Source organism: Prunus avium, chromosome 3 (genome assembly GCF_965620075.1).
Source record: "Prunus avium chromosome 3, drPruAviu1.hap1.1, whole genome shotgun sequence".
Taxonomy (NCBI): domain Eukaryota; kingdom Viridiplantae; phylum Streptophyta; class Magnoliopsida; order Rosales; family Rosaceae; genus Prunus; species Prunus avium.
This window is the reverse complement of record NC_142286.1, coordinates 11,990,598-12,003,630: the sequence shown is the minus strand read 5'-3', so window position 1 is coordinate 12,003,630 and position 13,033 is coordinate 11,990,598. Positions and strand designations below refer to the sequence as shown.

General features: G+C 37.1%; 1 protein-coding gene across 1 annotated transcript; it reads right to left on the bottom strand.

Moving 5' to 3' along the window:
• Nucleotides 1-8,214: 8,214 nt before the first annotated feature.
• LOC110766972 (bifunctional riboflavin kinase/FMN phosphatase-like) lies at nucleotides 8,215-12,309 on the bottom strand. Its single transcript, XM_021970398.2, has 10 exons — nucleotides 11,813-12,309; nucleotides 11,510-11,699; nucleotides 11,021-11,151; nucleotides 10,478-10,547; nucleotides 10,080-10,145; nucleotides 9,603-9,754; nucleotides 9,441-9,518; nucleotides 9,151-9,287; nucleotides 8,797-8,886; nucleotides 8,215-8,510 (listed from the first exon to the last, which is right to left on the bottom strand). Exons 1-10 carry the CDS (start codon nucleotides 11,913-11,915, stop codon nucleotides 8,349-8,351), a joined length of 1,179 nt encoding a protein of 392 aa, XP_021826090.2. The 5' UTR covers nucleotides 11,916-12,309; the 3' UTR covers nucleotides 8,215-8,348.
• Between the last annotated feature and the right edge of the window lie 724 nt (nucleotides 12,310-13,033).

Below are 13,033 nucleotides of genomic sequence, written 5' to 3'. Positions count from 1 at the left end.
TTCCATTTTTCCCATATTATAGTTCATAACAAATTGGGAAAAATCTGATGAGAGGGACGAAAGAAAAAAAAATCTTGTTGAACTTCAGCATTAAATGGACAATCCAATTTTTCCAATTTCTCAAGCAATGATATTATCTTGAGACCATGCTGATTAACCGGAGTCCCTCTTGTCATCTCTGTGTTGACAAGTTCACATATTGTATTGAATCGCAAGCTACGAGTAGCTTCACCATAAAGCTCTTTAAGGTGAAGCAATATGGAAGCACAATCATCCATATCTTCATGTTGTTAAGTAGCTCATCATTCATGGATGCTAGTAAGTAACATTTACCTCTACTATCATCCTTAACATGCTTCTCATAAGCAGTTATCTCTTCCTGAGTAGCTTCTTCATCAGGAGCAATATGTGGTGGGGCTTGTGTCAACACTTAATCAATCTCATCCATTTTAAGGACAAGTTTCATTTTGCGAAGCCAACCCGGATAGTTCGTGCCATCAAGGATGTAATTGTTAAGTATCGATGAGATTGGGTTTTTAACGGCCATTTGAAAATTCTGCAACAACGTAAACAAATTTTAGTTTAGATTAATCTTCTACCAAAAACTTAGGGTCTTTAAGTCATGATGGTAGCTCCCACTATTTTTGGCAAATTTCATATCCCTCTTGAAATCCGAGAGTTTCCGTTGAAACTCTTAGTGGGGATGGGAGTCTCAATTTCAAATAGTTTTCCTCAACCTAACAGTTTGTTGGATTGCTATCTTACTAATGAGAGGATACTCTTATCCAATCACATCATTCATGTGAATACCCATCACTATGGCCTCTAGAGAACTAGACCTCAACCTAACAGTTTGTTGGTTTCGTTCGTCTTAGTTAAGTTATTCCCACCATGCTTGTGGGTATAGGGTTTCAAGCATGACCTCAACCTAACAATTTGTTGGCCACACTCGTTATCTATCCGCACTACATCAAGTATGTGTAATAGGCTTCCCTTGGATGGTTACAAGTACTGGATGTTGCCTCACTGAGGTACAACAAAGTGTAAATGTGCCACCCAATAAGAGACTACCACGGTGGAAGGCCACAAAATAGCATTCAAAATGCCATTTCGCTTATCAACTTAATATTGCTTTGAGGGTAGTTAATTTGGTCTCATTTTAATCCAATTTTAATCCTGTTAAAATTACCTATCTAATCTCATTAAATGGTTCCCAATGCAACATATTAGTAGCACATAATACTCCCACTAATTATTTTAGAAACCATTTGCTTAAGATAGCGAGAATACATGGTGCTACTAATTGGTTAATTATTGTCATTACCGAACATTCCAATTGCATTGGGCTTATAGGATGATTATGGACTTTCTTGTTGATCCAACACGAGCCACCATGTTGGATCATGGTCTTGGAAGGTGATTCATTTTAATTACGCGCGCATAACAATAAATTAGGCATGAAAGCCATTTCATTATTACATAGCCAAATAAATTAGGCATGAAAGCCATTTCATTAATACATAGCCAATCAAAATCGAATACATATCCAATAAGCGGCCAATCACATAGCTCAATTGTTTGGTCTAAGTCCATAACCATCCTTTAATTATTTAAACGCTTTAAACAATTAAACTAGCAATGTAAATACATGCTCTTGGGTTGCATACATATGTGGGTTTAATTCAAGTGGTAACCATATTCAAAATAAATTTACCATGGAGTGAAAACGTTTTACTACAATAGCAAAAGTAATTGTGGAAATCTTTTGGACATAGTTACACTTATCATATATTGCAAGTCCAAAATTATTCATCAATTAATAATGGATCCAATGTTGATCCACTAAGGTGTGGGGTTAAAGCATGCATTTGTTTAACACAAAGTGGTGATCATGATTATTCCAACAAGGTGAATAATCATGAATGTGACTAGGTAGGCCAACCACACTCACCAAAGTAATCAAAAATAATTTTAGTGTGGTAGGTAAATAATTAGTGATATGAATAAATTGATCAACTTTTGCATTTTATATCAAATCACCAACATTTATACCTAGAAAGCCCCACACACTCACCAAAGTAATCTTATTAATTTTAGTGTGGTGGGTAAATGTTTATTGAGTGGAAACATTTTTGAAAAACTTTTAATTTTATAATAAAACACCATCATCATCTTTTGACCTATTTTGGTGGAAAATTCCACTAAACACAATCATCAAGATTAGCCACCCAACTTATGGATCAAAAGGATCCCATAACAAGAACATCAAGAACACCAAGAACATGCATATGAACTTATATGAATGTTCATGCTATTTCCGAAAAAATCCATATTCCATTTTAACCATCTCATGCTCTTAATATCATATATTTCATGAAGTTAAAATCATGGGGGTTTTAATGCAACTATGCTCTAATGTTTGTACATACATATATGCATTCAAAGAGAGCATCAATCATCAAAACACAAATCCGGAAATTCAAAATCCCAAACAACCCCTTTCACTCCATTTGATTTTTATTCAATCAAATCAAAATAAATCAAGTATAACTATTATACTTTTAAATGAATTCACAACCCACATATGCATCTCTAAACCCTAGAAACATATCAAGTTCATAACCTATGGCTCTGATACCAATTGTTGGTTTTAAAACATTTTTAAGAAGTTCTTTTGAACATTAAACATACAATTAATCAAATTAATCGCAGCGGAAGAATATGGTAGTTGTTTAAATTCAAAACAAAACTTCTTCCAAGTATCTTAAGCCATGAACATTGATATGTTTTTCATAAATGAAAATTCAAGAGAAAGGATAAGTTCTAATTACCCTTGAAGCTATAATATGAACCAAGTTGTGTTTTGGTCTTCTCTTGATGATTTCCCTTTGTTGATCTCCTCTTGATCTTTCTCCTCCTTGTGAGCCACAAAAGTATATGGCCTCTAAGTCTCCACACCAATGGAACCTTGAGATGAGAAGAAGTATCTTGAGAATACTTGGATGCTAGTGCAAGATTCTCAAGATTGGTTTCAATCTAAACCCCTTTGAAAGAAGATAGTGTTTCACTCTTGAAAACTCACAACTATCTCTCTTTGATCTCCCAAACCTATTTGGTTGATGTTGGATTGTGTTTGTTGTGTTAATTAGCTTATAGAAACAATTCCCATACACCTTTACTTAAGCATTTTCGGCCAAACCCCATTGGGTTTCCAAAATTGGGCCTTATGACACTTAAGCCATAATTTAGGTGTCTTAAGTCCATGGGCTTGATACCCAACCATTTGGGCTTCTCTTAACTATTACCGAGGCCCAAATACATTTTTACACGTAGTAAATCATCCACATCAAATCAATCAAATTGATTTCCTCATTCTCATTTGTATTACTCAAAGTTAACCATTTAAGGTGTGCGATCCATTAGGTTCTAATTTAGCAAGGCAGTGGGAAAACATTAGAACTTTTTCTAACCAACTGGAATTAAAACCCCCTTTTAATTCTTCCTTTATTTGGATTGATCACAATCAGTCCTAGGACTTCCACAAGCCAAGAGTGACATCTAGAAATATATCATGGCTATCCAAGCTAATTAGAATAGATGAAGAACCTATTCAGTTGGAATTGCAATGCAATACGGTCCTTCTCTTATACAATGTTTCCAATCATATTGTTAGGGTACGGATTGATAATGTCAAACCCCTAATATGATTAACCTCATGTGATTCAATAGAACATAATTAAAAACCACTTTCTAAATAATGTTCAAGTACTTCGGCCGAAGATTCACTGAATCATATCTTGAAACATTCTCCTTTTCTTATCAAAGGTAGAGAGATTCCTTATTGTACATTCACATGCCTCCATCATGAATTAAGAGATCCCAATAACACATAAGGAAAATCTTTTACGACTTGCCTTTGCGAGCTATCAAAGATCAATAACGCATCACAAGACAACCATGATGCCTCAGGTCTAAGGACTAATTTGCATTATTGCAACTATGAGTTCTCATTTGACATATAGATAGATACTCCATACGAGAACTGCAATTGATCGCGTTCAGTGTACTCATTCACTAATGAGCACCCACATACTTGTATTAGTGTCAACTACACAAATGGTTTGAGACCAACCATCCTCATTATTGAGCATACATAGTATGTGCCAATCTTGACGGTTTATCAATGCCCATTTGATAACCCTATGATTAGGAACATTTTGGGATACTACAGTTAGAGATTAAAGGTCTCCCGAATCTAAACTTCTTTAGATTACTTTATCTCTTATTTAGTACACCTTGGACTTTTGTTTCTTTACGCGACATAAAAGATAACAAAATAATATTGCCCTTTATTTATCATATACGAAATGTATTCTAAGGAGATTACATCAAATGTATTGGCTCTTAGGGCACATTTCTAACAGGAGGAGGTCTTTATATGTCTTAGGGGGATTTTTGGTGAGGTGGAAGAAAAAGTCCCCACCCTGGAAGCCTCTTATGAGGGCGTTATGAGTCGTTGCCTCATCGCAGCCCTCACATTGAGCATATTCGTTGTTAAAGCGGGTGACATAGTCGTGTAGTGATTCGTTCGGTCTCTGTCGTACAGCCGAGAGGTCGTTGGCGGTATGTAATCGACTTGATATGATCATGTACCTGTCCAGAAACGCCCGGCGCAGCTCAGCAAACAAGTCGATGGATTCGAGATTCATCCTTTTGAACCAATTCAGGGCTGCTCTTTTCAAGGTGGTTGGGAAGAGTCTGCATTTGGTTGCCTCATTCGCCCCCCAGCCCTCCATGGTATAGTGGAAATTGTCGAGGTGGTCATACGGGTCAGGGAGTCCCTCGTAGGGAGTAATTTTCGGGGCCTTCGTGTCATCGACGACAGTCGCTTCGAGAAGTTCTTTGGTATAGGGGATGGGGATTTTGTCTTTCGAAAAATGAGGGGACAAGCGGGTTGTGGGTCCTTTTGACCTTGCTGAGCCTATCCCATACGCTCCCCATCTCTCCTTTGATCATGGCCTTCATTGCTGCTCTCAAGTCGAGCTCATGGGAAAGAACGATAGGTTCGTCCAGGGTTTGGCTGTCAATCTCGGCGATGTGATCTTTTCTTTTGCTTGAGCTGCGATCGGCGGGGATGGTTTCCTTAGAGTTGGTGCTCTCGGGGTCAGGGTTGGGGGCAACGTTACCATGTTGAGGCATCAAAGCAGACGTCGACTCCTCGCTAAATAGGCATCTTTCCACTCTCTTGGTACGGCTTGAATCCCTAATGACTTTCCTCTGTGCTCTTCATAGGTTCTCTTGGAGGCTAATCTGCTGCTCTTGCAAGCGCTCATTATGGTTATGAAGAGTTTTGTTTAGATCTTGCATGGCGTCGGCCTCGTTAAGGAGTAGTTCAACTTTGGCTTCGAGGGCACTTATCCTTTGTTTTTTTGCCTTCCGGCGTTTCGTGTTTCTTTGATCGGGAGTGCCGGGGGTGGAGATCCCCTTCATCTTTCGACCCAACATGTTGGTAGTGGAGTAGCTAACGCGTAACCTTTGAGTGTAGTTTCCCACAGACGGCGCCAGATGTTGTACCCACAGATATTCCCATGGCTAACGTATAAAAATATAAGTATTTAACGCAATTCTTATGAAGATAAGGGACAAGGTTCTCTCTGTGTATTCCTTGTATATTGTTCTCCTTTCAAGATTCCCTAAGGCCATCTCCAACCCAATGGGTGGAAACCCAAATTATAGGTTTTGAGTCCTAAAAACTTCTCCAACCCATGTATTTTGGGGGGTGGAAATTTGAGAAATCTCAAATCTTGGGTGGAATTCCACCCTAAGTATTGCCTGGACTTATAATTTTTGTGGGCCCGAAATCTGTTTTTTCTTTTTTGTTTTTCTGGCTGGAAGCCCAAGTGAACACCAAAAATTGATAGGCCCCATGTGCATTTTGCTGTATGCTAGCAGCTTGTGCAACAAGTTGGCCCACGTGGCATTTTGAACTGACCAACGGTCATATTTTCAAATATATGCTGTGCTATTTTAAAAATAAAAATAAAAATTTCAACAACTTATTTTTATTTAACTTTATTTATAATTATCATTTATCTTTTTTTATGATTGTCGTTTATCTTTTTTTATGAAGGGTTCGAATTATTCCCGGCATACGCATGGTGTTGTACTTGTTTTTATTTTAAAGTGAAATTCTATTATGTTTTGGAATTTTAATTTTTTTAGGTTAAAACGTTTAGAAAATTAAATCACGAATGTTGAAACAAAAATCATGTCAAGAAAAATTAACTAGAAAAAAAATTTAGAGGTTAATCATTCTTAAACAATTTAATAAAGTTGCGGACTCAAATTATGAGTTTGCAAGGTTGAATGAAATTTTTTTTTGAGTCCTGAAAATACATGAATAGTTGTATTTTGGAGGGTGAAAATTTGAGTTTAGCCCCAACATGGTTGGAGATGGCCTGAAAGAGAGAAAAAGATGGATCCCTTTTTACAAAATCACATGTTCTATTTATAGAAAGATTTTAAACAAGATAATTTACAAGCCGGTCACCTCGGCTCGAAGTCGAGCCGTTCATGTCACATCAAATTTGTCAGGTGATGGGCGGTCGGGGTTCACCCACATCCTCTTCTCATGATGACTTTACGTTTTTAATAGGGTGCGGGTGTGGGCAGAGTAGCCTGTCACGCGCAGCAATAATCCCATCTGGTTAGGTGGTGATTTAGGCAGTTTAGACGTGGCTTTTGAGAGGACATGGGCACACTTTATGAGGCACGACGGAGAGGAGGTCTTGTCATCGACGTGCTAATTGGTATCCTTTCGAGTTTCCCCAAGGTGACTCCAAGGCCGAGGCAGAGGGCAGTTTGGTCGTTTTCCGACGTAGTGCACAAGGTCCACATGTTATGCTTTTATTGGGCAATCAGCAATCAGGCTCAGTGTGTGCCGAGTGTCAACAAATTCGGGGTCAGGGCTAGCACCATCCCCTTCATTCACCTGCGCTTGCAACATGACTAACGATGTAAGCACGTCCAGACACAAACAAGAAATTCTGGGGGCCCAACTGTAGTGCTTTAAAAAAGTACAGATAATGGACCAAAACAGCAACATCAGTCACAGAATTTGACCATTCTATCCTCACCAAGTGAATGAGTAGAGAAGAAACTGGGTTAGCTTCTCCAATCCAAACCAATCCATCTGGCTCAGTTCCAGCTAAGCCAATTATGAAAACTGTACTGACCGAGCTTCGTCAAGTTTTTAACCCACTGAGCTTATAAATAAATAAGCTAGAAGCCATTGGGGTTAGCCCAAGTGGTAAGGGTGGGTGGGGGAATCAGTTAGGATGTCATAGGTTTCCAAGGTAACCAAAGGAAAGAGAGAGAGTGAGAGAGCAAGCAACTAAGCTAGTATACAATGAACACCCGTACTTCATAGAGCAACATAGCCTTCTTCTTCATGACATTATCCAATATTTGGTATCATTCATATACACAGAACTAATAATAAATAAACATACATTTTCAAATCTGAGTATTGACCTTAATTTCATGTTTATCCAGCAATCTGTCTTCCCAGTACTTAATCACTCACAGTTAGATTACTTTTAAGAAATATGAACTCAATGCATAACCTAACTGGGTCAAAAAAGAAAAGCTCTTGATATTTACCCAACACCCTATGATCATATTTTTTTGCTTCTTCTAGCTTCTGGATATGTGCCAAAGACCTGCAAGTTTCCCCCTTCCCCTTCTTAACTTTGGCACAAAAAAAATAAACACATGTTTCCATTTTCTGTTTAAAAAAAATGAAAATGAAAACTAAAAATTAAAAAAGCAATGGATATCAAAAAACAACGTAACTGTAATTTTCAAAGCTGCATCACGATGATGGAGCCTAGTCACAATTAGGCATCAACCTCATTACAAATACATATCATCATCGTCATTCATATAAGTCGAACTTTAGATCTCCTCCAATTAAGTGAAGAAATACCACTAGACTAGATAAAACTGCCTTTTAACTTAGTAAATAATGTTTAATTGAATCATGTCGAATTTTCTGTCCAGATTATCATTACTAAATTTTATATACTATTCTTCGACTAAAATATTTCCAGACAGCTTTATCTTGGAATCTATAGCATTTTGAGCACCACCAACAAATGTGGCCATTTTGTGCACAAGATCACATGGTGATAGAAGTGGGCAATAACAATCATGGAAACAAAATGAAGCTAAGAACACTTTACTTCCACCATTAAATCAGTGTAAATTTATCATCAAAGTTCTAATAGGGTACATAATCACTTTTCTCTTTTTCCTCTCATCTGAGTAATAAGAAAAGCTTGAACAAATCAGTATTGTTGTATCTCATCACAGCCAATCATGTCCTCCACAGAAAAAGGTTCTGGATACAGAGGCACACAACCATGGTGACTAAATATTGGCAGATCCAATGAAGCACTCGCAATAGACTTACATTCCTTGAGTGTTTCTGCATCCAAGGATGTAATTTCCTGCAGTACATGCATAGTTTTGCTTTAGAACATATACTAATTTGACTAATGATACATTCATTGCATTAAAATAACAAAATATCAATAAGAATTTAATGTTTGTTATACTTCATGAGCTGAAACCCCAGGCCAGTTCACAGTCACAGAGTTTGGACTTGAACATCGGGAAAATGGTTTCATCGATTCAAATTAGAGGCACTACTCAACAAAAAGAACAGGGCAGGATATAAACTATATGATGTCCCCCATATCTTTAAACTGTATCAGTTTACAAACATGCTGTTACCTTATTCGATCCCCGGATGTAGCCGACAAGCAGCAGTTTCATTTGCTGATTAGATATACAGCAATTGTTTCCATCAACTGTGTATATTTGCTACATCAAAGGGCAAAAACATCTTCTTCAATATAACTTTTTGAATTGATAAAAACATAGTGCATCTCAAAATGGAACTAACCGCATCCATGCAAACTTAGGAATCAACATAGAAATAACTTGTTTTAGATAAAGTTGGAAGAAAGCAAAACAGAATCACTTTATAAAATGGCCAGTTGGTAAGCTAATTCTTTTCAACAGATTCCAATTACAGACTTAATAAACAGATTGAATGAAATTAACTAGTTAGGGTAGAATACTCACAATGTTTTTATTAGGAGAACAGGAACTGTAATCTAATCCAATTCCAACCACTACTCTGTAGGTCTTCTCCATATCAGCTACAGCCCAACCAAAGAAAACTCCCCAAACTTGGTCAGGGAGAGTTGATCTTCCATCCTCTGGTTATTTTTAGAGTTTTGGTTAAGTTGAATACAAATTTCCACAAATCTTAACCACAAACTTAGAATGTATTAAACTCCTGCTCGGTCAAACAAATTGATGAACAGATATATTACATCATGCTAAGTTATGTAATAAAATGATTCACCAACCTGTGACTTCACTGACAAACCCATTGACATTGAGACCACTGAAATAAATTGGTTCAATCGGCAGTGCATTATCTACCCCTGCAACCATTAACCGACCAATTATTGAACAGGTAAGGAAAGCCCCATTACCAATTACATGCAAATATTTGAAGAGAGATATACAGTCTTCAAATGGAGGAAGACCCCAATGCTCAGGCTGAAACTCCAAAAGCGAGTGAAGCACAGTATTTGCAAGGGAAGAACAAGTAGCTTCACCACGAGGTGGAACAGCCACTACCTCCATTCGGGCAGCATTGGCAGCTTTAACACCAACCCTGTTGAAATATATTTGATTAATTACAAATGTATGTGATTAACTACAGTCAGCAAAGCTCTCTCTCTCTCTCTCTCTCTCTCTCTCTCTCTCTCTCTCTCTCTCTCTCTCTTTTGGCTGCATAAGGAACATCAATGACCTGGCAGCAAATGCTGCATCAGTAACCACCACTTGAATGAAACGTTTAACGAAAAGACAGCTTAAATTAATCAGCAATGTATATCTGTAAATATCAACTCTACTTAGCATACTGTGGAATCTGATGGACTATTGATAAGACTGAAACAAATTTCATATCAGATGTATATGTTTGTGACTAATCTTACACTGAGTCTTCAATCACAAGGCAGTGAACTGCATCCACGCCCATTTGCTTTGCTGCCTCTTCAAATCTGTAAAAGTTTGGGAAGTACATTAATATCAGCTAAAAGGAAAATAAAATGTATATGAGACGATATTTTATTCTTAACAGAAAATTGAAGCGAACACTAGTGGAAATGTTATCGTTCTGATACTAGTGAACACTAGAAAACGGAAGTACAGTAATGAAATTTTTTCCTGCCACAAGTTTTTGCTGACATCATTTCAGCAGATTTCTTTTCTATTTTCATGGAGACTGATCAGGCCTTTAGATGCCTTCCATGTTGAAAGGGGTGGAGAATTCCAAAGTTCCATTTGTATATGTTCAAGGAAGCATTAAGTTTTCTGTGAATTCACTACTTACAAATCTGGAGAGGGCTTCCCCGCTTTAACCTGGTCACTGCCAAGAATCACTGAAAACCTTTCTTTCCAACCTATATCGATGTTTAAATAAATAAGACATGAGAATATCAGAGAAACCACAGGCCATCCATTATGTTAAGGAAATTTGAATGAGAATAACACAGACTTGAAGGTTATTTTAGAACATTTTAACATGAGAGAGAGAGAGAGAGAGAGAGAGAGAGGCAATCTCCATAATTACTATAAAGATCAAATTGGCTCAAGGAATGAAATAAGTCAACAAAATCATGCCAATTTGCCAAATAATCAAATTTTTTAAATTACTTAGCAGCAGTAGCTTCAATCTCAGCTACCTTTATTAAAGACTACAATTAAGAAAATAAAAGTAACAATCAATAGTAGGGCAAGAGGCAGCAACACAATGACTTTTCATTTCATTTTCAAATTTTGGATCAGCAAAGTGATATTATATATGTTATTAACAACAACAATCAAAAGCTAAGTATTTAGGAACCTGGAGAGGTAAAGAGGAAATTGTACAAACCTCGATGGTGAGAGATCTTTGCATCTATGTATTCTCGTAAGGAGTTCGAAGCAAGCGCTATAGGCACGCCACGGTCATGGAAATGTTTGATAAGGCGATTAGCACCAGGAAGAGCTTTCGTGTACAACCACCTAAATGTACACACTCAACAACTTAGCACATAAGGAGACAATTCAAAGGCCAGCAACAACACATGCACATACAAGTAAATCATAAAATGATAATGCTTATCAATTATCACCACGCTGAAATCGGTACTACATAGCTACTATTTTAAAACGTGGGGCTTGATATCACAAAAGCTCTTTGCTTGCTTCCAGAGAACTTTCTTGCTTCCAGAGAACTTTCAAATGTGTTGAGACATCTAAATGAATGCTCACATCACATGTACACTAATGATATGAGATAAATTTGAAAACTGGGAGCAGCTCAAACAAGTATGATTATATATATAATTATGGTTATCTGTGGCATAGAGAAAAGCCTTACTTTTCTTGATACATGGGGATGATTTCTTGGATAAACTGATCAGGGGTCAATGGGAGATCATAGTCCTTAACAACAGAAGTTGCCGAGTCTTTCAATGTCATCCCCAAACTCTTCTTCTCTTCCCTTTCCTTATCCAAAACTTTCCCATACCTGGCCAAGAATTCCTGGAAAACCCCCCTTGTAGCCCGCTCTGAACCACAGGCACAAACAAAAGACACAAGAGTTTGATACTTAAACAAAAAAGAGAGTAATCCAGCAAGCCAAAACAAATGGGGTTTTGAATTAGGAGAAGATATTTGAGACCTGTGTCTATAAGGGTCCCATCCAAATCAAAAATGACAGCCAAGATCTTGGGTTTTGGGGCCTCTGCATTGCAGTGTTTGGAGGCACAGTCACAGCAGCTCATGGCTGGGCCAAAAGGGTCAGTCTTTTTTGTGTGTGTGCAAATGAGGAATTGTCAAGAGAGGTTTTCCAAAGACTGAGGAAAACTGTAAACCAAGAATTTGATTGGAATTGGTTTTCTTCTGTTTGTGTATGTCATTATATAAACCATCTGATGGGCAGGGCAAGTTGTGAGTGGTTAAGCCAAAATATCTTTTTTGGGTGTTGTGAGGAAGAAGATGGGTTTGCTAGCTTAATGGGCATTCGAATGGCATTGTTCTAAAGGTGCTTACGAATTGAATGCAAGTTGTGATGGAGATGAGATATTGCAAATTGAAGGAAGACAAATTCACTCTCCTCTGTTTTTCCTCTCTTTTATTTTCAGCAGAATGATTCTTCACAATACGTACTTCCACATGATATTTTTTTGGATCAATTGCCACGATTTATATATATATATATTTTCTTTTGCTGAAAAAACGATGCAAAGTATTTTTTTTTTCTTTGTTTGGTAAAATGGGCTGGGCAGAGTCTTTCTCTTATGTTTGGTAAGCAAAACGTTACGTAGTGTTCCAATTCTCTACGGACTTGGCATTTCCTATGGCGGATCCGGATATGCCTTCTCTTTGTTTTGATACTATGCCGACGGATAAAACTACAAACAACCTCCAATTAAAGATAAATAAATAAATGAAACAAAAAAAAACTCATACTAACATTTTTGTTCTTATTTTTATTTTTATTGTTGGACCAAACTAACACCGTTGCAGTTTCGACACCGAAAATGGCTCTTTAATATTTTAGCAAAAAATGTAAACGTTAATATTCGTCTTTAACAAAAAAAATTAGAAGAAAATAATGAAAGTCTATCTATGCTGATAGCAAAATTTGTAAATTTTCAAAGTCTTCATAATGAAATTCAACACAAGGATATAGCCGGCTGGCTTCTCATGCCAATTGGAGCCATTGAGTTGAGAAGGTGCACGTTGGCATGATAAACTTTTGATTGTAATGGCAATTGGAGCCATTAATTCAATCTTGTATTTCTTGTTTTGAAAAAAGAGAGTCTTGCAATCATGTTTATGATTAGCAAACCAATACCCTTTTTTTTATACCAAAAAATATGTAAATTATATTGGGGAA